This window comes from Amblyomma mixtum, chromosome 8 (assembly GCF_055824585.1).
Source record: "Amblyomma mixtum isolate Tamu chromosome 8, ASM5582458v1, whole genome shotgun sequence".
Taxonomy (NCBI): Eukaryota; Metazoa; Arthropoda; class Arachnida; order Ixodida; family Ixodidae; genus Amblyomma; species Amblyomma mixtum.
Window position 1 is genome coordinate 125,142,342 of NC_143019.1, and position 24,752 is coordinate 125,167,093.

Below are 24,752 nucleotides of genomic sequence, written 5' to 3' on the forward strand. Positions count from 1 at the left end.
TTTGCGCACTATACGTTCATGTCTCATTGAGAATATTTCGAAAATTTGTGCAGGCTTCCACTCGGCCTCAAGGCGACCGATGAAGGACAGCTTTGGCTGGAAATTCCAGTAAGAAGACGCTTTTCTGGTTTCTGAATTTGTGAGGTTGTTTTTAAGGTTTAAAACTTAATGTATGCTGTTTAATTCTCCGTCACCACAGTTTTTCCCCTGAGAAAAAGTAGCAATGCAAAAAGGAACCAATTGTCCTGTACAAGGTGTGCATTTTTGGAAATTCAGAATTCTTGAAAGAACCGCACCGGTTACTAAGCGGCCTGAACACCCGCCTGGAACACGTAAGGCGCGGGGTTCCATCCCCAGTGGTGCCTGGTACCCGCCGGTAATACTAGTGGTACAAGCTTTCTCCTCGTTTGGTGCTCAGCTTGTTTAGGGTGAAATGCTTGAGAAATAGGTGTTTAACACCACCTTGAGTAGAAGAAAAATACCCGTAAACTAAAACAAAACTAAACTAAACGCATCTATGAACTGAAAACTGAGGTGTTCCTTTTAATAAACAGCTTCGTTTGGTAGAATTCTTGTCTCAGGCCGGTGTTCTCAAAATCTTGGGCTCTCAATATGAAACTCGGCTTAAATGAGGGTCCACAGTGCCGATTTTCTTGGCGTAGCACTCTTCCTAGCGTGGCATATTGTAAACCGTGGCGTTTATGAGTAATAGCTGTGGCCGTTTCAATTCCGGCTAGCAAATACGAAGAAACACCATATTCAGAAGCGTCTAACCTATGAGATGTTTTGCACCAGTTGACGCTATCTCGGGCTTGTAATAAAACGAATGGAGCATTAGCCACCTCTACGTTTTTGACGCAAATATTCACGCTGAATAAGTGACTAAAAGTTCATTCCTAATTTTTTTAATAAGGCGACCGGCAATGGCAATCATCCGCTCACTTGGTGTGCACCAGGTCACGTGGCCACCTTGCAAGAACGCCATTCGTGCACTGCTCATTGAAACTTTCTAAAAAAAAACGAGGAAATATAATTTTGAACACACTATAATATTCAGCTGCTCGCTTACAGATTGTGGTACAGATTCACTGAGTGCCCTCAACTGTGAGAATATTGCCCACGCCAGTGACCTTCCGAACGTAGCACCGAACCTTATACATCTCAAACAGCAGAGATAATCGGCCCAGTATTTGAAACGTACTGGAAAAGGCTGGTCCTACCAAGGACCAGGGTGAAACCATTTATTTGCAATATTGTCCAATTACTGCGCTGCTTGATATGGTGCTTCTGAGCCTACCCCCCGGTCCACGTGTAAGGGGTTCTTAGGGGCTGCAAAGCCCTATTTTTGCTTGCCATGGGGGCATAAAGCTAGCTAAAGTTAAGAGGCAAGCGATACAACTATGTAACGAGTTCAACCTGTGTAGCCTCTCTAAGAGCATTTCAGGCGCAAAACAAAACTTTCTTCGTGTATTTTTCAGCCCAAAAACGCATAAGTCGGAGGTGCCTTTTAAGCCTATCGTGTCTGAACAAGGAACGTGGCAAAGACAGGTGTCTCGTTTCTTGCAATGTAAGCTCAGCCCGCTTAAAACAAAAGAGCCGTTTTTAGTAAAAAATTCTAGCGAAGTTCTTGATTTTACGCAGTCGGATAAATGTGATAACCTTCGCGCTTTTTCAGTAGATATTAAGAACCTTTACTATTCGCTGCCGCATGATTTCTTAGTAAAATGTGTTGAAGAGTTATCGCTGTGTGTGTCTACTCGTTCTTGGTCCTTTGTCCTGTTTTCGCTATTGCTCCGAAGTATGAACCAACAAGCCCGAATTTCAACCCTATTTTCTCTTCGCAGGAAGCTCTGCATGGTACACGAGCAGCTGGCCAGGGCCGCCGTGCTCACCTGCACGCTCGCCTCAGCCATCAGCCTGAACCGGAACCGCGCGAGCGTCTACTTCATCGACTACTTTCGCGCGTAAGTCCGCTTCGACACAACAGTCGATGTCAGTGTGCCCCACACCTTAGACAATCAAGATTCTTAGTCCTTAGCAGTATTTGGGGACAAACACTTCTGCCAAAAGGCGGCGCACGCCTTTGAACAATCAAAAACACTGCATTAACATAACCCGTGACGTAAGAAATAGAGAGACTGACCCAGTGCCTCCAACCGAACCGATATAGGCTGCTAGCCCTTGCGACACTGCGTGGCACTGCAAGAAGAAAAATGAGTGCGGCGTGAAACATAAGAACCGCTATATGGACTGCCGGGTTGGCGTAATATATCAGATACCATTAACATATGGCAAGGTTTACATAGGACAGACAGGCCGCTGTATCAATATCCGCGCTGGTGAGCACGAAAGGTCCATTGAAAACAAGGAGAAGCGTCACTTGCCGTTACATTGCCTAAAACACAAATGCATGCCCCTCCTGACACAAGTCAAGATTCTACGCAAGTGCCGTAACGATAAAGGACGGGAACTTCTCGAGGCATATTTCATCAAAAAGAAAGGAAAAGATTGCATCAGTGACACCTCAATCAAACTTTACAATACAGAGACACGTTTCCTCGAAAACATGATGACCTGAATCCACCTAGTGTTTTTATCTCGTTTTTTATCCGCCCAATCTGCTTTTGGTGCCCTTCGTTGCCAGTCCTGACATGCTTATGTATAAATGTCAATTACATGAATAAGCCTCAATTGCTAGTTTGCGCCCGTCCCGTCTTCTTTCTTGTGATTGTTCCATGTGCGCATCCCATCTTTCTACTGCATGGATTTTGTCCTGAATACCTTTTTCATTAACTTGGCCAATAGAATGAAATTCTGTCGATCGAATAGTGTTTCTGTGCCCGAACATTTCGAAAGCTAGGTTCTGAGGCTGACCTTGGCTATTATTCTGTTTTTGGCTTTCCAGCAGGTTCAAGGCGGAAGTCACCAACACCCTTGTGTGGACGGCGATGCTGCTGCCCATGGAGTACGTCTCATGGCTGTTGGCTTGGCTGCAGATTCGAGCCTGCGTACTGCGCTATTTGTGAGTTGCCTTATGATGTCGCCTTACTGGTTTCAACCTGTGCCGTGTGAACAGTTTTTCACTTTTGTTCGAGCCCCTGCTGCTTTGACGGCAATAAATCAAACTGAAACTGAAACTTTCTATAGTGTGGATGCGTAGATAACCTTTCGTATAGTAAAAGAATCGAAATATTGAGCAGCACAATATTTGCTCTTGACTTCTATATTTCAGTGTATAATTTCTGCTGTTTGTGTTAATAAAGGAGCGCACAGGAACATCAGATAAAACCGCTTGTCATGGTACCGCTCAGCGTTTTATTAGACCTGTACACGCTCATGCAATTCGGTACTTCTGTGCAGATCTCGAACGGTTAACATGTATCTGGTTTCTGCACAGACGCATTATCAGGTTCTTAAAGAAACATGACATGTTTATTCGCTGTAAATAAGTTTGCGCGTTTCTGTTTGTCGCTTTCGTCCGAGTCTTTACTACGCCGTATGGTCTTAATCGCTTAGAAGTACACCGTCGCGGTGGCTCAGTGGTTACGGCACACGGCTGCTGACCCGAAATACGCGGGTTCGATCCCGGCTGCGGCGGCTGAATTTCGATGGAGGCGAAATTCTAGAGGCCCGTGTGCTGTGCGATGTCAGTGCACGTTAAAGAACCCCAGGTGGTGGAAATTTCCAGAGCCCTTCACTGTGGCGTCCCTCATAGCCTGAGTTGCTTCGGGACGTTAAACCCCAATACACCAATAAACCAATCGCTTAGAAGTGACTGCCAACTGCATTACAAGGCACGCATCTCCTGCCACCGATAAATATAGAGCCTCTTGCTTCACCTGCCAAGTGACAAAGGCAGAAGTTGGGAGCCAAAGACGTGCTCTTTTAACCTATGATCACTTCTCAAAGATGCAAATCATAAATTGTGGGGCAGCCCAAGAAATTCTCGACAAGCCGATTTCTCAACTGGAAGTTGCTAATGCAAGCCCTTTTTTTACATAACTTTCCGCTTAACAAACAATATATCAACAGATCTCCCCTCGGCAGGCTTGTATGTTTTGCTTTTATCGTGTCTTCTATAGTCAAAACATTCACCAATAATTTCCTGCGCCAACGTTTACTGCTCAATTCGAACGATGGACAAAAATTAAAAGAAAGATTTCACTGCACATTAGGACAGGGCCCATTACCCTGCATAATTTTTACAGTATTACACAGTTGCCTAAAGAATAAAATGCCAAGAATCCTGCTAAGAATTCAGAACTTGGTTTAACGTCCTCAAGCGACACGTGGGCTATAAGGGATTGCGTATTGGAGTACTCCGGACAAATCGATGCCATCTGAGATTATTTAAAGTGTGTGACATCGCGCTGCACAGACAAGTTTCCGTAATTTTGCCCCAGGTGGTCGAAATTTTTGGAGCCCTTCACTACGGCGTCTCTCCTAGCCTGAGTCGCTTTGGGACGTTAAACACCAATAAACTAAACCAAACCAAGCCTCCACTGAAATGCAGTCAGCACGGCCGACATTCGATCCCATAACATTAGGAGCAGCACCCGCTCAGAAACTTCAGTGGGTTAAGGTCACTTACAGCTTCTGCGTACCCCGCCGATACTGAAGCAAATGGAATTAAAGAGCTATAATCTTTCCAGCAAATACTGTGGGGTCATCGCAATGAGGCAGACAAAAAGCTTGGTGCACCACTTGTTGTGAGTGAGGCGAAGTCTGAAAAAGAAATCCACACTGATAGAGAGAAGTCTCACTTTAACGGGTGCAGCCAAGATCCCTTATTCCCGACGCAAATTTTGAGGCCATGGACGTTCCTCACGGCTACAGCGCAACATCTCTAGACTATACGCTTCTCAGCATGTCGATAATTTTGGGGAGCAGACACAACCTATCCTCTGTGTAGTGATGAACAAGGCAATTACTATTTTGGCGAATACTGTGGGAAGATTCAAAATCCCATGAAGTAAGTCACAAAAAGGTGTAGCTTTCAAGAAACTGTGCGTTAAATTCTTGCTCTGGGCGTACTCGACCCCTTCGCCATTCTTTCTTTGAGTGATCTTCGATGCGGCGCCGTCCTGTAGCTACGGATTCCACTTCCCTTGTTGTCGCTCTTCGTCCACCACTATCCAACCGATGTTTTCCCATCACTGTCTCGTAGACCCCCCATCTGCTACCTCTCGTACGCGCTATGCTTTTTCGATGATTCAGAGGTCGGCTCTGAGCGCGAAGTCGCAGTGTTGAATCTTGTTCGCGGCGGACGCATTTTAATGATGGCGAAATTCATAAGCCACCTGAGTTTTGTGACTTGCCCGTTCACGTTCTAGAACTCCATGGTGCCAAAATTATATTGGCGCCTTTCACTAAGCCTCCTTTTTTTTACTTTCCTATCACCACCTACACCTGTTTTTCTTTCCGGATCTGTTGGGACGTCCACCCTGTGTCCCCGTGGTTGGTAATGAGTTGCCGCGCCTTTTCATTTTTCACTAGACATTATTTGTACTCGGAAGCGGGGCACACATCTGTTTTGGGGGCTCGGGTCTGCCTAACCAGTGCGGCCTGTTGAAAGGTTGAAGGTTGAAGTATATTTCCGCAGCTAGGCGTTGCGAGGAAAGCCAGGGAAAAAGGTGTATAGACAGCTTGAGAGCTCCTGGCTTCCTCTTAGTGTGCAGCATTGACTGCGGCGGAGTACGACATCAAACAAAATGTAAGAGAAAAAAACACATATGTTCGGTACATAGAATGACACTTGTACGTTCAGTACGCAGTACATTCTGCTTGTAAAGGAAAAAAGAACTACATTAGATCAAAGAGCTTATAAAGGCAAAGACAGGGAGGAGAAAATGATGGACAAAATCCATTCTGTACCACAAAAATAGCGAAATATGCGTGAACTTCAAGTCACCAACGTGTTGGTGGATATCAGAGACAAGGAGGGGAGAGAAATTGCCTGAAAGGCACCTTATTTCAATATTAAGAAAACACTTCTATGGATACCAGATTCAGAAACTCGACTGTAGAGAGATGCTGATCAATGTAAACGTGATCTTAGGCCGTTCCTTCCGTAGTAACTCTGTCTCTCATTCCTCCCACTCCTGCTCGCAGTGATGGGGAGTTGAGCAAGAGCGCCGACACCAGCATCCAGATGTACCTACAGCGGAAGCGCCAAAACATGGGGCAGATCGGGTGCGTATCTTATTGGCTGCGGGCCTAGCGCGAGCACTATATCCCGCGCCACTGTGCCTGCTTTTTCACTCCCTTCGTAACAGTATGCAGCTGGGCCACGCGCGCGATGCTCGCCAGGGGCTGCTGGCATCAATCCTGCCTGCATTCCGACCGCTCATGTAGAAGAGTATACACCATTTCTTCAGAATTATTTCGTTGCAGTTGCTCTTTCACTACTGAAAGTCCACTCCTCAGACTTAACAACTGAGGCCGCATATCTATCAATAACTTCTGGCCAATGATCAATCGGTCCTGTATGACCGACTGAAGTGTTAAAATTTGAGCCTTCTTTTGATGCCTGCCTTCAGTTACTTGTTCCACTTCTAGCCTTCACAGTAGCGCCCAGCCGACCGAGTGACGTTGAGAAGATCTTGACTCTAGATTTCTTCTGGCACTGCTGCACACTTCTCTTTTGCTCTTACCACGAGTATAGGGAAACCACGTGTCTTTGATTGTAGTGGAACAACGCAACACCGGTGGGACAAAGACATTGCTTCTTTTGTCTATGCCCCGCCGCTGTTGCGCTGTTCCCCTACAATGATTGCATACCAGCAAGCGCGAATTTCAGCTTTACTGAAAAGTATTTCCTGAGGGAAACCAACTCGGTGCTGCTGAAGTTGCCTGAAGTCACTTGCTTAGTTTGCACTAGGGATATTTAAACAAACACTGAGAGCCAATAAAAATTGGCCTGTATTGGCATTGGGACCAATCTAACCAAAAAGGAGGCTTTTTTTTTAAGCTGTAAAAGACCCAGAAACCAAATGTAGGGGTCGCAGTCGAAGAAAAATGCATGCGTAGGCACCGATTTTTTTGGTTTCGCATTACAAAGGCTAAGCTACATGCGTTTCAATTGAAAATTGCGGCATACCTTCTTTTTTGCTCACAACATCACGGAGTTGAATCGCCTGTTGGCAAAATCTTAAAAACCAATATGAAACCAATATGGCTAATATGAATGGTTTGTTTGCTTTGACAATAAATATAACCTTGGCTTGACGCCACTACTGGAGGAAGGTGCCCTAAGCCGAGAATTTTTAAAGTAATCTGAGTACTCGACTGATCATAAAGAATGCAGAGCATGGAATAATGGAGTAATTACTCATTGACGTTCACCTGAGCTCAGCAATATGGCTACAAAGGAAAGCTAAACATCTTTCTCAGAAACTTCGTAGTTGAAGAAAAATCCGTCCTGATCCGCGGTTCCCATAAACACTGGACCAACACAGTTCCCCCTTTGAGTTATTAATAAATTTGCTGTCGCCCTACCATAAGCTTGCCGTCCCAGTTAGCTTAGTTGGTTGAACAACTGCTCCGGTCCAGGACAAATTTTTCTTTAACTACGAAGTTTCTGAGAAAGCTCTATAGCTTTCCTTTGTTGCCGTATGGCTGCGCTCGGGTGGACGTCAATAAGTACTTACTCCCTTATTACAAATCTACTCCACCTTCTGGGTTTCCTCTAAATGTTTGACCAGGTGAGCATGGAGTTTGAGATTTTTCCTCCGCCAGGAGTGGAGGAGGTACATAGAGTCAAGAGGGCCGCCCTGACTTTCGCTGCCTTAACCTCGACATAAGGGGTTGAGTTTGGTTGGACTGTGTAAGAAGGAAGGGAGTCGGGTGGAGAGCTTAGCCCAAGGCCTGATACGCCGGGCACAGGCGGCCCCTGCATCGGAGTTCTGCAGGGAGCGCATGCACACGTTCAGTGAGCTGACCTAATTTGGCTTACCGAGCCGACAGACAGCCCTTCCCCACCCCCACCCATCCTTAGACCACTACCACCACACCCTACCTCACCGCCTCAAGACGCAAACCCTGCCATCCCCTTATATTAGGTTCCGCTGCTACCAAACCCTCACAAGCCCCTCCTGCATTCACTACAACCACCCCACCGCCACACTCGCCCATATCCTATAGAATGCCTGGCGGATCATTCCGCGAGGGGCCTGGAGCTTTCAGCACCTGGAAAGACTGGGAGACCCTGCTGCGCTCCAATGGCTCGGTCTGGCAGAAGAACGCAACTGAGCAGGCTGCTGACGTCATGGACCGCAGGAACATGAACGTTTGAGTGCAGTGTGGCCGTGCGGAGGCCCAAAAGCCTGCGTGCCCAAAAGTCCTCTGTTTTAATTAAAAGCTTTCATTACTATACTACTACTCCTCTGTTTTTCGATAAAGTTGGGTGCGTTCTCCTAAATCTCAGGTATTTCGCCTAGGATTACCAGCATTTCATTAAGGTATTGCGCTTAAATTCATAGTAGAAATATGCGGGTATTCGAAACTTCGATTCATTTTTAATGTTTCAATTGTTTGTTTTTCGATTAAAAAATTTATTATTCGGGATTAATGAAATTGTCAAGAATGCCTTCTCCTAAATCTCAGGTGTTTCGTGTAGGAGTACCAGAAATTCATTAAGGTATTGCGTTTAAATGCTTATTAGGAATATGCGGGTATACGAAATTTCGAATAATTTTAATATGTTTCAGATTGTTGTTATTCGATTCAAAAATTTATTATTTAGGATTAATCGAATTATCAAGAATTCCTGAGTATTAGGCAGTGATGAACTAGCGCGCCGTCTTTCAATTATGTCAAAATAAAAAATCTGGCTGCCAAATTTTACACAGATTTGTATTAAAGTACCAGGACAACTGCCCAGAAGGGCCTTATCCACTTTGATCTGTCTTTAATCACTTAGACCAGTAATATTCGGAAGCTGATAGTTGGACCTAGTGCGACATCTCGTGATGGGTACGACATGGCCAACCGCATTCTATATGAACAATCACAGCGTGGTCGCGAGTGTTTTTTTTTTTGTCTTAGAATTCTGTAGTGTGCTACAGATTTCACGCCCACACCTATGGCATTTTTCCTTTCGCTTTCAAAACTGTTGAACCTACAGTTGCGCCTCATAGTTTTCGTCAGCTGTGAAATGTGGAAAGGCCTACTTGCGGTATTTTGCATGGAACTCCCCAAAGAGGCATCGGGTCGTGGTGCCATCAGGAGGGCGATACAGGCCCATCGCATGGCGCATAGTAACTCGTGCTCCGGTGATATGTGCTTAACGGCAACCGTGACGACCACAACGAGACCCCCTTTCGCCAAGACACAAAATAGCTACGACGCGTAGTTTCGTTTTCGAACTTAGCCGCCCCGTTCTCCTGGCGGATATGCCGAGAATGCGCCAGCCGTCTTAATCCGAACCCTGAATTGTGCGGCAGTGGCCATTGCTTCCGTACGACCACGTTATTTTACCAGGACACGGAAACTGCGCGCGCGTAATCGGCTTTTCGCCTAGCGATGGATCCTCTTCACAATTCTTAACTATTTTTGTCAGTTTTCTTTTATAGTATACGATGTTTGTCTCGCATGAAAAGAGGATAACGTATATTTAAAAAATATACACCTCATAGTTTGTTATCCCTTCTGATAAAAGTTGTATGATTCAATAAACTCATACAGTTTGTCATAGAAATATCATAGACTTGCCATACAAATCATAGAAAATTATCATACAAAAGTCATACATTTCTACAAAATCATAGTCATCATACAGATTCATAGACTCGTTTCGTCGGGAACGTTGCTGCAGGGCTCGCTCGATGAGGGTTGCTTCACTGATGAAGTCGGCAACGGTCTGGGGGGATTCCGCACCAAACCAGCGAAAAGATGTTCTTTTACCCCCTGCATCAGGTGGCGCAACTTCGCGGCGTCCGTCATGTCGGGATCAGCTCGCCGACAAAGACGGGTCACGTCCTCGGCAAACATGGCGACGCTCTCGTTGGGCTTTTGGATACGGGCTTCCAGGAGGCGGCGCGCTCGGTCGCGGCGGTCGGGGCTGGAAAACGTATCGCGCAGCTGCTGGCGGAAGGCATCCCAGCTTTGAAGACCGGTCTCCCGGTTCTCGTACCAGGTTTTGGCGCCGTCTTCCAGCGCGAAGTATACGTTGCGCAGCTTCATGGCAGAACTCCACTGATTAAAGTTGGCCACACGTTCAAACTGTTCAAGCCAGTCGTCGACGTCTTCAGCAGGAGCGCCATGGAAACTCGTCGGTACACGGGGCTGCTGGAGGGTTAGATGAGGGGAACTCGCCTGCGCCATGGGATGAAGCTGAACGGGGCGGCGGTCGGGAAGGAGACCGAACTCTGGGGAGAGGCCGTGAACGCGGCGGCTGCTGCGATGAATGGGCGTAGACACCAGCGGGAGTCGGTCGGGACCCGCTGAACCGCTGCGAGAAGAGGTCCGGGACATGGGATCTTGAATGCACCTCCACCAGTGTTACGTAGCCGTTGGGGCTCGTAACCGAAAGGCTTTAATTGGGGGTGACGTGGACGGCACCGGAGAACAAGCCAAGAGCACCCAGAGAAGGCCGGAACCAATCTTCTTCTTTCACTCGGCGGTGCACGCGACTTGCGAAGAGCAGCCGCCTAGTGGCTGCTTGTGGAAACGTGGCAATATTATACTAACTTGATGATATATCATACAAATTGGATGATATTTTATGATGAAGCCTCTATGAGATTATTGCATCATAGAACTTTTTTCAGCAGGGATAGTAATTTTTTTGAAATATTTTTTGCACTTGAGGTATTTGGCACTAGAAATCACTTTTTTAAAGTGGTAGCTTCGAATACCCCGTTATGCAGAAAATGAGGCATCCACGTCGTTGACCGGGCGTTGGCCTTGAGCAAAAAAAAAACCTATCGCGTTAAAATCCCGGCTTGGTCGGCTATCGTGACAGCTTGGCGCAGCGAGATTGGTGCAGTGGTGCCGACATGCTGATGCGCCTTCCATCGCAGCCACAAAAACAGTGGAAGGCCAGACACTGCCGCTGGTCGGTGCCATTCGTGTTCGCAGTGACCTTGACAGAACGAATCAGTTTTCCTTCCTGGCTTAATCCTAGTCACTCGCGGCCTGTGCTCGTCGCGAAGTTCTTACTGTTCGTCTCGCACTCTTCTGAGTAATAAAGTTTGAAGTTGTGAATTTACGCTTTACTCGTGTTTTTAATTACCTAAATGGTCGGTAGACATACCAAAATACCGTGCCAGGCATAGCTGAAGTGTCCACTGATTTTAAGGCGAAAGCCTTTAATGCCTCATACGGTCATTAGGAGCTGTGTTGACAGATTTGTATGCGTTTCGGCGTCACTACTTAAGAAGAAACTGCGTCGAGGCTGGGAATCGAACCAGGGCCTTTGGCATTTGAAGCGGAGACGCTACCACTCCGCCACGAATGCTCAAACTTAGAGCATGAATGAGGACGCATCTACTGAATGCATGAGTTTTACAAATAAAATAAAAGGAATAAAAAAGTAAAAAAGGAGAAAATAAAAATAAAAACCATAAAAACTAAAAACGAACAAAATTAAACACTAAAATGAAAAATAAAAAGAAAGAACGGTAAAAATGAAGAAAGAAACAAAAAGAAACAGTAAAATGCAAAAAATATGAAAATTTAAAAAATAAATAAAGATCAAACAGTGCTCGAGGAAACGCTTCCGCCTTGCAGCACTCTAGCGAGCCAAAGCTCCCCCGAATGTTTTCTTATCATTCGTACTTGATTCATATTCGAATATTTCAGTTATCTCCCGCCCCTAATTTTTATGTTTGACGCTAAACAGCCATGAACTTTAAGGCGAAAGACGACATGGTTGAATCCAAAGAGTAGGAGTAAGATTTACTTGTTGCAAGTTTGCACCATTAAATTGCTCTTCAGTTTAAAGTAAGACTAAATAATATATCGGCGAATGATTCTTTTGTGATTTTTAAATAGTAAGGTAACGTTTCTTCAAACATTGTATTTATCGTTTTGGTTGACACGCAAATGTACCAATCATCCCATTACAAACAACCTGTGCTTTTCCCGCAATGATGCATCAACTGGCTTTTCTTGTCTCTCGCGTAAAATAAATGAGTTGAATTACTCGGCACAGTTCATATTACACCGGGTGTTTTTTTAGAAGGTCCAAAATTAAAAAAAAGGTAAATTGCTTTAGATTTATTTTAACCCTAGGGCTATACTGGAGGCTATGGCGGGCGCCAGGCTAGAGGAAAACTGCTTTAATTAGTTCGCTGATTAACTAAATATGTTAATGAACTTTTCTAATTTTTATTTTAAGGGTTATGTTGTATTCACAGAATTGGAGCTCGTCCTCCAAACAGTCTAACCGAGAAAAAACAATTTCAATTAAAAATTTATCACGCACGTTACGAGGCGCAAAAAAAGCCACCCTGGTAGGCATCTTCACACCGTAACTCAGCGGCGGTGAGCGCCTCTGACGTAGTTCGCTCCGCCCTGCGCTTTGCGTCACACGGCTGATATCACCTGAAGCCCGGGCGGGCGGCCTGCGCTATCGCTGCTTGTTTCGCTTCGCTCCGCGGCCTCACAGAATGCCGCGTTGGAACAAAAATGCACTGACACAAACCGCAGGGCGGAGCGAGCTGCCTCACAGGCGCTCACAGACGCTGTGTTACAGTGTGAAGCTGCTTACCAGGGTGACTTTTTGTCGCTTCGTAACACGGGAAAAAAATTTTTTCATTAAAATTTTTTTTCTTGGCTGGACTGTTTGGAAGACGATCTCCAATTCTGCTAATACAACATTTCCCCTAAAATAAAAATTATAAACGTTAGTTAACGTATTCAGTTAATCAGCGAACTAATTAAAGTAGTTTGCCTCTTAGCTAGCGTCCGCCGTAGCTCTCAGTATAGCCGCAGGGTTAAAGTAAATCTAAAGGAATTTAACTTTCTTTAAAAATTCTGGACCTTCTAAAAAAACACCCGGTATAACGAGAAGTGCACGCTGCTTCCTTTGTCGTTCGTTCAATGTTGTTCCTGCCTTCTTGCTCGAAACTGAAAAATTAACTGCAGTGTGCAATAATGAGAAAAACCTCACAGGCCGGTGGAATGCCTGCGGCTCCTGCTGTTCGGTTCCTGGATCGTAATCCTCGCCGTCGCCGACAAGCGTGTGGGCGTCAAGACCAGCGTTGAGGAATTGTAAGAGGTGCATTTATCAGGCAGCTGATAAGCAGTATAGTCCCGTTAGTGACCGATAAACTCAACTGCTGGAGAGCTGAAGTCTACAGCGTTGAATCAGTGGCTGTCGTTGCGTCCGGCTCTTGAGGAAATATTTGAAATGGCTGCTGCATTTCTATGCAAGGTTATGGCTGTTTACTATGAGATGTTAGTGCAACGTAACGAACCCTATCTGGTTGATATTAGGCAGTTATAGTGTAGCTCGATTTGCGATGCGCTACCATGACCGCTTCCGCTGGACTGCTCATAGAAAGCAGTTCACGAATGTAAAAATCACCGTGACCACATTACACTCACCCAGAACGGTCGTCTGCAAGCATACGGCTTAGTTAATGAACACACAAGCGATAATCGACAGCGCAGTGCGCTGTTCGATGAGAAATGTGCGTGCGATATTGCACTGAGGTGTGGTAATTAAATATAGACAAACTGATCTGTCTTAGTAAAAAAATTTCAAGGGGGCACTTTGTTGACCTAAAGTGCGGTGAGGCGAAAACCTTAAGCGCGGTGTTGCTGCTTGTGTAACTGAAGATGTTAAGCTTCGCCTCTAAGAGTGAAATCGACAGCGTCTTACAACGCTGCCAGGGAGTCCATAGAACGCCGTCGCCCGTTCGGTTGTAAGCCTTGCTCGTCGGTAAATTGGTTTTTGAAGAAAAATGTATCTGTCTCGCATATCTAGGTAGACACATAAACCTCGCCGTAACGGGAAATGAGGAAGATGGGAGCGAACGAAGACACCGTATTGACTAGAGGCGCCTTTGTTCATTCCAAACAATCGAGCTGGCATGGCGGAGTGCTTAGCATGCTCGCCTCACACTCCGGAGACCGAGGTTCCATTCCCGAAGTCGACCGATTCCCGACTCGGTTTTATTCATTTATCTGGCCTGACTAGAAGGCTTAATTTGGCTGATGGGTAATTAAGCAATTAACTAAACTCATTCCCACTTACTTGGAGCATCACTATACGACCCCTTTAATTGATGGCATGGTTACTAGCCAAAGTACAATTGGCCCCGTTTGAAATTCGCGCACTCTGACGTCACGACCGTTTCGACCAATTGAAAAGCGTGACATTTCTGTCGAGAACTCCTGCTTGCAGCGATGGGGCACTAAGGGCTTCCGCCTTAATATCTTGCAATTCCATTCCATTACTAAATGACTAAGGTTTCGGATTCGATCCTAGAGGTCATCGATGTCTCGCATCGACCCTCTTCAGGCATCCCCTGGGCATGCTGTGCCTTGTGCTGGCCTACTCCGTGCCCTGGAGCCAGCACGGGGCCATTGGAGGCGTCGGCGGCCTCGCACGGAGTCTGCCCTGGGGCGTCATCATCACCGTCGCCGGGAGCGGCGCCATCTCGCTCGTCGTCAAGGTTTGAGCAGAGTTACAAATCTCGGCTTGCCAGTTGAGTTTCATTTGTACCTCGGCGCACCTGGTGCGAGGGGCTTAAAGTGGAAAATATGCAACAACTAAGCACCTGCTTAACACGAAAATTAAGCACAAAGCTGTCGCCGAGGTGTCATTCTCGCTGCCCTTCGACATTTCGAGCATGTTGTTCGCCCATGAGAGCATGCTTCGCACGGGGCGGCTACGTTGCTGGTCTGGACATAGCCGACGGGCAACTAGTCCGGTTGCTTTCCTCCTACGCTTGCGATGTTCCCAAAATTAAACCTCACTCCCATGGTGACAATGTCCGGTCTTTCCGCCTGGAGGGTGCACAAGAAGCATTGAACTCTTAACTCGGCAAAACAGCGATGAACGCCTCATATGTAGAGTTGATAGGAGAGATGCCGTTCTTCATTCTTGGGCAGGTGCACTGGTGTGTTGACTGGGACAGCGGGCTATCGCCGGCAGGAAGGCGATGATTCATTGGGAGAAACGCCACCGGCCGTTGTGTGCAGCCCTGCCTTGCAGCTCCACTCTCACAAATAGGCTTCTGAATGTGTACAGCTGTTACCGAATCGCGCACCACGCCCAAGCAGTGCAGGTAATCGGCCCAGTATTCAAAATGGTTGGCTTCACTGTGGTTCTGCCCTAGGTAGGGCCGGCCTTTGCCTGTACGTTTCCAATACTGGGCTGATTAGCTGTGCTGCGGGGGCTCTTCTTACCTCTTATGCAAATCACGCTGTCGTGCGACGCTCGCACATGTTCCGTGATCGGCGAACATCGCGCTAGTAACACTGCTCAGCGTGAATATTACTGTATTTTAGACGCTGACCACATGACGAACATACAAAGTGAATAAACCTGTTTTTTTTTTGGGACATAACCCACATGATGGCAACCACAATGAACAAATTAACAAGCAATGCTTGTCATATACTATGCTTCACATACTATACGCATCGCACTTCAGATCGCCACAGCAGAAAGAGCAGTCGAAAACATTCTAGCAACATCTGTGTCCGCCAGCGCTAGCAGCCATATTCGCCTTCCCCGGGTGGGAAGCGATTTGGAGCAAGCCGCGGCCGGGACACCGTGCGTCGTACTTTGCCCTGCTTCGGCTATTGCCAAAATTCGCTTGCACAGAATATTTGAGGTGTGTATCTTGCCCAAGATATTGATGTCTGCGGCAGCCTTTATTTTAGAAGGACTTTTTGATTGTTTCAGACACTGCCCGTGCAATTGAGGTAAACAAAAAACTAAAGTCGAGCCGTAACTTGAGAAAAGTAAACAAACAAGATGGCAGGTATTTGAAACAGGACGACAGCAGGAAAACAGAGATTTGGTGGTTTGCACTCAGAAAATGAAGCGACATTCTTAATAACTGCAGCCTTCACAGACGAGAACTGCAAGCGTGTCGTGTGGTGGCTCCGAAGAGCTTGGAGTAACGTTTTCACATCTTTCCCCCCACTACTAGGTTGGTTGCAAAGTGCGAAAATAATTTTTATTTCCTCTGTGTAGAGATTTGCATTCTCATTCGCTTATTTTGATAGAGGAACTTTGATAAAAAGGCAATACTTGCTACTTTGTCAAACTCCAACTGGTTTTCAAAATGATTAAAATGTTCTTAGCAGGTAATAAGAGTGAAGGGACACAAAGGGGAAATTGAAGTTTGCGGCATCGATAAAATACCAACTCCCAAAAACAGAAAGACGACATTACTGAACATAAAGGCCTTTCAAGGCAGTAGAGAGCAAGAACATTAAAATAGGTGTCACCGCTACTGGGCAATCTTGCGGGTACAAGCCTAAAACAGCTCGAGTCTCTGAGGTTATGTTAGCCAGAAAGAAACCAGTGTTTGGTGACGATAAAGGCGGCCAGCGATGCTTCGCGGCTATGAGCTTTCCGGGCCGGCCTGGTTGCCCAAACAGCGCAGGTAATCGCACCAATGTTGTAAACGCATTAGGAAAGACCGATCCTAAAAGAACCAGACTCAAACCTTCCATTTGCAATATTGGGCCGATTACGTGTGCTGTTTTGGGTAATTTCTGACACGCCTCAATTGACAAGTGCGGAGCAGCAGACGGACTGCAAGTGCCCCTCTAAGTGCTCCTCGCACGAAGTTCTTGCCATGGCAAGCGCCTGCGAACCAGCAAAACATATGAGGCTAGCTCATGTTGCACTAGCCTGGAAGCTAGAAAACGAACAGCTGGGCATGTTGCTTCATCAACGCACCGAGATAGTGGGCTGCACGACAAGCGCTAGGAGGACTGTTATTACAGACTCTAAATATGTCCTTACGTACCACTCTCTACTCATCCGTCGTGAAGGTGGGTCGGCAGTGACAGCTGCTACACCAGTAGCATGCCATGCTATAAATGCTGCCGACTCCTCGGCGAGACCCGCCGCCTCAGCTCTCAAAAACATATCGCGTTGTGTGGTTTAGTTCGCTGAAGGGATGGCCGCAGTCTGTTGCAAGAACTAAGCTGTCGGGACCGGTAACAGGATTCATCGTAACGCTGGTGCAAGCGCAAACGAAGCGACATAGTGACGTCCGATTAAGGCCTTCATCATCCGGTCGTAGTAGTTTTCATTTTGACGAGCGATCACGGTGTCCAGGTTGACGCCACTTTTCAGCTATTTCTTCATCAGAGGGTCCAGAGTTTCAAGAAAAAAGGCAGGAAAAGTTTTTCAACTTCGAATTGGAATTCCTTAGCAATGACTGAATCTTTCGGCACCGGAAAAGCTACAATATAGCCACGAAATGCCGAACTGTCTGATTTATCTCTGGAAAAAATGATAAAGTTGTTCTCAGCGCCCCTTTAAATATTGCCGTCTAATGCTTGGTTATTTGCTGTTAGACAATAGTTTTCTGTGTTGCAGGTTCTGTCAGAAATTAAAAGCACCCGCCTTAACAGGATCTTATCAGGCTTCAGTCGAAGAGGACATAACCTCTATAGGAGATTTTTTTTTCCGAAATGTAGAAAAATTTTTAGTTTTTAACCTAGTTACAAAACCAGGTCATGTAACGGATATACTCCTTCATTTAGTAGTGGCTGTAGACGGTGGAAGAGATTTGAACTCTGTCCTTGCCAACCTAAGCAGCGCTCGGCTTTCCTATGATCGTGTTCGAACTAGCTGAATCCAAAGCACTTCATGATAGAATCAGTACTGAGCCCATTTTATTTCTCAGTGCCGCAAGATATTTCTAGATAATGAGAAGTGACATGACAACTTGAAAGCACCATTTCTGTAGATTTGTGTTTACTGCGTACGCATTGACCGCTCAGGTCAATCCTGTTGCACAGAGGTAGGGTGCACCGTCCCATGCTTCCTGCTTGAGTCGCCTTGGAATACCCGCTCGTCCACTATTCCCAACGGAACTGAGCATTTGTCGCTCCCTTCGAAATCCATAATAGCGGTATATAGCACGCACACAAATTTGAAATGACATACATTAATTACAGGGAACACCCTCTTTCAGCGGCCTCCATGTCTCTTATCTTTGTGGTATTGACGGGTGTCCACTTTGCGTCTGCAGGGGACTGGCTTTGGACTGTGGCTGACGGCGCACCTGAAACGGAGCACGGCGGGACTGCTGATGAAGCAGTCCATCCTGGCCGTGTCCGCCTCGATTATCACCGAGTTGGTCAGCAACTCCTCAGCCCTCTCCTTGCTGCTGCCAGTCGCCGTCGACGTTGTGCGTATTTGTGTTGTGCGCACACATGTCTCTAAAAATTCGCTGTGGCTTAGCTTGGTTAAGCCCGGTAATTGCGAAAGCAATATCCGTACCTACGCCATGGTTCAGCTGGTAGTGTAGCTGGTGGTGGTGCTTGTGGTTAGACTTGTGGCGATGCATCTGTTATCCAATCCAATCCAATGCAATCAAATCCAATGTAATGTAATCTAATCTAATCTATTCTAATCGAATCCAATCCAGTCCAGTACAATCCAGTCCTGTCAAGCCGCCGTTCATGTGCACCGCCGTCGCACACGGACGGCGCGAGATCGCGAAGCAATTTTAAGCCGCTGGTGGTTGGCACAGCTACTGCTTTCTAGCGACGTCAGTCGAGCCTAATCTCTTCAGCGTAACGCCACAATCGCGCTCCTAGCGGAGAGCGCAGGAGTTAGGCGCCGGTGGGTGCACCGCCGCGGCTTGCGACGGCGCGAGTCGGTCGCCCTTCTCTTCGGCGTCATGGGTCAATGGTGGCACCGCCGCGCCACGGCAAAGGCTGAAAGTGCAAGTAGTAAAGCTTTCGATTTAAAAAGTATAGGCTTGCGCTTATACTTGCTATATAGCATCGGTGATTGGTCCAGTATGGCCATGGGATGCATCGTATTTCTGGCGACAGTTGTTTTGCTTCCGAAAAAAGAAAATCTGCAGCGCATGGATGGATGGAAAACTTTATTGAGCAAGTGATTTTGGACCGTACAAGGTCTCAGGGCCACCGCACAGCCCTCACATTACGCGCATGTGTCCAGGCCACGTAGGGCCATGGCACTGGCACCCCGGTTCACACAGCGAAGTTGCGCGTCCGGGTCCTGCGACGCATGGGTAGACACGCCCAAGTCGAAGCTGATCGCAAGATATATTGCAGGAGGGTTTACGAATATAGGGAAAAAAAGCTAGATACTGGAAAATCATTATAGAGGCGGACAACAGTAGCAGGACTTAGAATCTATATATTTTTTTTATGGAAGCGTCTTGTATGCAGCATATAGGTTTTGGAAACTTTAAGAGACTTACAAAACTGATGACCAACAGGAAATTGTTATAGGCACAGTTTGTGGAAATAAAGACCTCACTTCACACTTGGACTATCACAGAGATACTCCCAGAAATTGTTGCATATTTTCACGTAGGGGTGGCTACAGTCCCAAGAGCAGGAAGACAGTGAAATAGGCTACTAATCAAAGCTCTTTATTTGGGCTGATTTATATTAACGCGATCACATTTAGGTTGTTGTCACGCAAAACATTTCCGGCTTCCGTGTCAAGAAATTTCCTGATTCGTTGAGACGATCGTGACGTCATCACCACCATGTGGCTACCAGTGTTTCGGCGCTCTTCTGCTACTTCTTATTTTGGTTATGGGGGCACCTTTGCTACATAATTCATTAGGCGTTGAAAAGGTTCACTTAGTAACGACCCAATGTTTGCGCGCTTTAGCCCGTCATCATCACCATCATTGTCCGGCTGAATGCAAGGCATAGGCTTTTCCATATCTCTGCAATTGACGCTGTCCAGTGCCAACTGGTGCCATCCTACCCTCGCAGATCCCAACTGAATTTCTGCCGCCCCCCACAGCGCTTGCCTTCTCTTGAAATCCAATCCCTTCCCCTTGACGACTTTGATTACCTTGCCTTCGCATTACGTGCCCTGCTCAGCCCCATTCCTTCCTCATGACTGCGACTCGGATGTCATTAACTCGCGTTTGTTCCGTTACCCACTCTGTCGTAGTGCATTTCTGCGCCAGCGAACCGCCAATGCCTGCTCTATATATCCAGTGATCCATCAACCGCGTCTCAAATCGCAGGCGGTGACCACGCCGTGCAACCCGCTCTACTTCGCTATCCCGGTGGCGGTGGCTGCATCCACGTCCCTCGTGCTGCCCACATCGGGCGTCGGCATCGCCGTGCTCTGCAACATGATCGACGTTGGACCCGTGCAGTTGGTGAGGCACTTCGCCAATGTCTTTGGCGGTTCTACTTCTGCGCATCATTGCTGCCTCTCCGTCACACATACAAAGGAGGCGTGACATGAAGTCAGAGTGTGCTTCGCGAAAAGTACGATCTGCGAGAAACCCTGTGTATTGGTTTAGTGGCATAGACTGGAGGTTATTGATATGGTTCCTATGCGGAATTATATTTCGGTACCGATCGTTAAAGAAACATCGCTAGTATGGTTATTCAAGGCAATATCTTTAAAAACAAACAGCCAAGTCAGCGCGTTCGTAGTGCAACATGAATGGATTCGCCATCATCTCAAACGCATGCCTCAGTGCTAGCGCTGCCTTGATGTGCCAGGAAAAAAGAGAGAAGTTGACATCCGTATAATTTCATTAAGAAGGCTATGGTAATAAATACGATGTGCCTTGAAATTCGGGTTCCTGATAAGTGTGTTCTCGGAATTCATTATACGGTTCTGTTATGTCTTGTCTTTGTGCTATGCTCCCCCTCCGGCCTCTCTTGTGCTATCATTTTCCTCCTCCCAAACTGGACAGAGGAGCAGGTGGACCAGTACAGATGTCCATCTACTACTCGGAGCGTATTTCCTCACAGTCTCTGATTCTGCGTTCGCTTGCTTCCCGCTGAATTGTGCTGTTCGCAGTGAGCCAAGCTGCGGGGGAAGACGTTAGGCTCATCGTGACCAAAACGCGTTCATTTCGCTCTATATTTATTTAAACGCGTTCCGCGCCCATTGCGCAACAGCAGGCCGACGGCGACGATTGACGAGGTGCAATCACGCGTTTGACCCGCCTGCCAATCTTAAAGCGATCTAACGCAGCCTCAGGAAAGAAAGTGAGCGTGAGCGGTGCGAACCATTGCCGAAGCGCGTATATGGGTGCCTCAGCCAGAGTGGATACTCTGGCAGGCGTAAAAGACCGGCTGTGTTTGCAAGTGCTCGCTTGGCTCGCCACGCGCTGTTTGGCCAATTGAAATGGAATGCTAGAAACTGTCGTCCCTACTGTGCACCTCTGCTTATGCTTTGAACCTGTACGGATGCCTGATGTCATGAAAGGGGCCAATGTCCTTTGCACAGCTAGTAGCCTAATATACGTGCTTTATTGGGAGCACAGCTCATCGAAATAGCTGTTAAGCTCACCCGCATAGCAAAAGGGCAGGCATCTATTGAAAACGTCAGTTAAGAGCCTACGAGAATACGTGTGCGATCATGTTCAGCATACTCGCACAAAATTTTGAGCTTTGAAAAATTAAAAAGCTTGGCACTTTTCGGCTTGTTGGTGCATGATCATAGCGAGAGAATACAGCGCGAAGTAGGACAGGACACAAGAAGAAACAAACAACACGAGCGCTAACACCAAATTTTATTCTACACATATTTATACACAAATGCATGTCATCACTTGTGCTAACAGTAACGTTGCCTAAGAAACGAGAGTTCTGTATCACATAGAAAGATAGAGTGAGTGCTTACACATGTCTCGTCCGAAGTATGTATCCTTTCAGCTTCAATTATTAGTGGTGTGGTCATGTCACTACTTTTTGCTAGCACAGCAGTTTTTTTCAGAAAACTGCTTCGGGATAGACATGTGTAAGCACTCCCTATATCTTTTTATCCGATAAAGAACTGTCATTTCTGAGGCAACGTTAATGTTAGCACAAGTGATGGCGCGTCTTTGGTGTATGAATATGTTGCATTTGTGAAATAAAATTTATTGGAAGTTGGCGCTCGTATTGTTCGTTTCTTGTGCCCCGTCCTACTCAGCGCTATATTCTGTCGCTATGATCATTGAAACATTGTGCGATACTTATGGAAATATTAATGGTAATGGTCAATTCTTCTGCTTCAAAGTGTTTGCATCGTTCACATCAAACAGTTAGGCCTTCCACAAAAATGCAATCGGGAGCTGTTTTCATGTTAGAAAAAACGTTGTGAGATAATAATTCAAGACTGCCGCCGGGTGATCTCCGGATATATTGATAGTTATAGTGAAATCTTAAATTATATAAAAAATCTGCGGTCATAAATGTTTTCCCGTTCAAAAATGCTTTTGTACAGAATTGTTGGGTATGACGACACCTCCTTTTAGAGAAGCGCAACGTAAAGGTATCCTTCGGAATAAAGGAATAACGTACTGCATTTGATGCAGAACGGTCATCCCGGAGTAGCAAATAATAGTTTGCTATTTTTTTGTTCTTGCTGTGTGTACCATACGGAGCCAGAGGGTAGTCAATCACGTGAGCCACACAGCGCTGTACTGCTTCCTTTCGGACTTCTCAAAGGCTGGATTACGAGATGGTCTTTTTCTTTTCTTCACCCGTCTACCTCCTTCAGCTACTCAACGGCTTTGCAGTGAAACTCACGGCTCTGATCATGATCCTGGTGACGGTCAACCTCAATAGCGACCTCCACCGGCTGCCGGACTGGATGTTCTCCGAGAACCTGAATTACACGGCGGGCATTTCCTACTAGGCGCCGTGGCTACAAATGCAGCTCGCCTCTGATGCTGCGAGGCTGTCGTCAGCCACATTTATAACGGGATCCATACAGACACATACGCGATTCAATATCCTTTACGTTCATAGCCACTAATTACTTCTCTGCGCCACAAGCGCTGCCCTTGGAGCTGAAGCTGAGTCCAGCGGGCGGCTATCATCTGTTTAGTATTCCTGACACGACTCAGAAAACGAACTACACACACCAGAAAGCACCAACCAAGGTCGATCGCATTACCCATCCAAGCTTTACTTTTGAGCTGTATTTTGCACGAGCATTCGTTAGACTGCGGGCAGCCCAAGAAAAGTGAAAATAAAAATTGCCATGTCTGCAATTTCTCATATAGAGCAGATTATAAACCAAGCAACTTGATGTTTCGAAGCTTTAAGCTTGCATAAGAGGTGAATAATTTCCTCGCTGGACGAAGCGGCGTGGCCAGTGGTGGTGGTGGTGGAACTTTTTAAGCATGAAATGCTTTTAGCTCCCGTTGTCGGCAGTGTGGTGACGTCACGCCGAGACCGAGAGCCATCATCCGGGCACTGAAATCCACTGAATTCCAGTCATCCGGGCTCTGAAACGAGAACATCCGGGCACCGTACGAGACTTAACGAGACTTAACGAGACTCTTTAAGCCCTCCTACGCGACCGGCATGGAAGCGCCGGTTGGTCTCCAAACGAGTCACAAAAAATAACTGCTGCCAGTGCCTTCTCAATGTTTGTCAAGATATCAGTCGAGCTGTGCGTTTGATAATGCACGGAATTATAATTTCCGATTTCTAATAACGCGTGCAAAAAGCACATAAATGCCACGATACACTTCGTTGCCATACGTGATCTCTTAGGGGCTTCGCGCATCGACGCAAAGCCGTGCAGGCGCACAGGGGCCCGGGGGAGAAGCGCTGCTTTCAAAGGGCAAGGCATCGCGCCGAACAGGTGGTGGCGTTCCTCCCTTCCTTTACGGTGCGGTTCGGGTGTCCACCGAGATGGCAGAGAATTACTGCGCCATTTTCTTTCCTCAAAAAACCTTGCGTTCAAATGGCAAGGCATCGCGCTGAACGGGTGGTGGCGTTCCTCCCTTCCTGTACGGTGCGGTTCGGGTGTCCACCGAGATGACATTAGGCTCGTAAAGATTTCATGCTTACTCTACTCTCGGTTACGGGGGAGGCAGAGATTTTTTTCTCTCTCTCTCCCTATACAAAAACAAAAATACATTACGGCAACACGAGGCATCTTGTGCACCCATCTTTGTTAGAGCTGAACACTATCATTTCCACTCTAAGACCTGCTTTCAGCGAGCCCGCATAAGTGAATAAGTACTACGCAAGACCTGTCACCTTAGATGTTATCATATTTATTCAAATTAAAACAATTCTCTTACAAAGAAGTGCTCGACCACAATGCGCACGAGCCTGTTAAGTTATAAAATTGTGCCGGCCCGGCTGTTGTGAGCATTTGGTGTATAGAGCTGTTCTTTTTTATCTCGCCTGATTGGAAAGGTTAATTGGCCTAATGGGTGTTAACTAAACTCATTCCCACTTACTTAAAGCATCACTACACGATCCCTTTAATTGGTTTTTTTAGGAAGGGTGACGGGAGGACAGATCCTCGTGGGTGGGGTCCTCAGTGCAAGAAAGTAAACATTTCGGGCCCTTGTGTGAGAAAACTCACTAGTGAACAGGAAGCTACGCGGGAATCTATAAAACAAATATCAGACGCAGATCGGGAGCAGTAGGACGCGCTGTTGTCCTACTGGGTCCTGGATGTTCAGCGAAAGTTGATATGCAAAGACCAGCTCATACCTTGGGCCACAGGGTACTGGCGCGACTCCAGCTGCAATCTCTTTTATAATATATTAATAAAGTTTACTCGCTCTCTGTCTCTGTCATCAGAATGCCTGAGTTTATCAAGAGCACAGCTTTTTTTAGCCCGTTTCTGC

General features: G+C 46.6%; 1 protein-coding gene and 1 long non-coding RNA gene across 2 annotated transcripts in view; both read left to right on the forward strand.

Annotated features, from left to right (window-relative positions):
• The window catches only part of LOC149334226 (uncharacterized), a 304,354-nt gene that overhangs the window by 200,094 nt on the left and 79,508 nt on the right, over positions 1-24,752 (forward strand). The window lies entirely within an intron of this gene.
• On the forward strand, positions 1,855-22,792 carry LOC149334230 (solute carrier family 13 member 4-like). The gene is made up of 8 exons (XM_089555835.1): positions 1,855-1,964; positions 2,906-3,022; positions 6,112-6,192; positions 13,117-13,215; positions 14,471-14,624; positions 18,177-18,335; positions 20,172-20,309; positions 22,655-22,792. Exons 1-8 carry the CDS (start codon positions 1,855-1,857, stop codon positions 22,790-22,792), a joined length of 996 nt encoding a protein of 331 aa, XP_089411961.1.

What these genes read in the sequence shown, in the direction of transcription:
- LOC149334230 (XM_089555835.1), top strand. Translation starts at nt 1,855, where the DNA reads ATGGTACACGAGCAGCTGGCCAGGGCCGCCGTGCTCACCTGCACGCTC. An exon ending in TTCATCGACTACTTTCGCGC is followed by an intron (nt 1,965 to 2,905) that starts GTAAGTCCGCTT and finishes TTGGCTTTCCAG; the next exon opens with CAGGTTCAAGGCGGAAGTCA. An exon ending in AAGACCAGCGTTGAGGAATT is followed by an intron (nt 13,216 to 14,470) that starts GTAAGAGGTGCA and finishes GACCCTCTTCAG; the next exon opens with GCATCCCCTGGGCATGCTGT.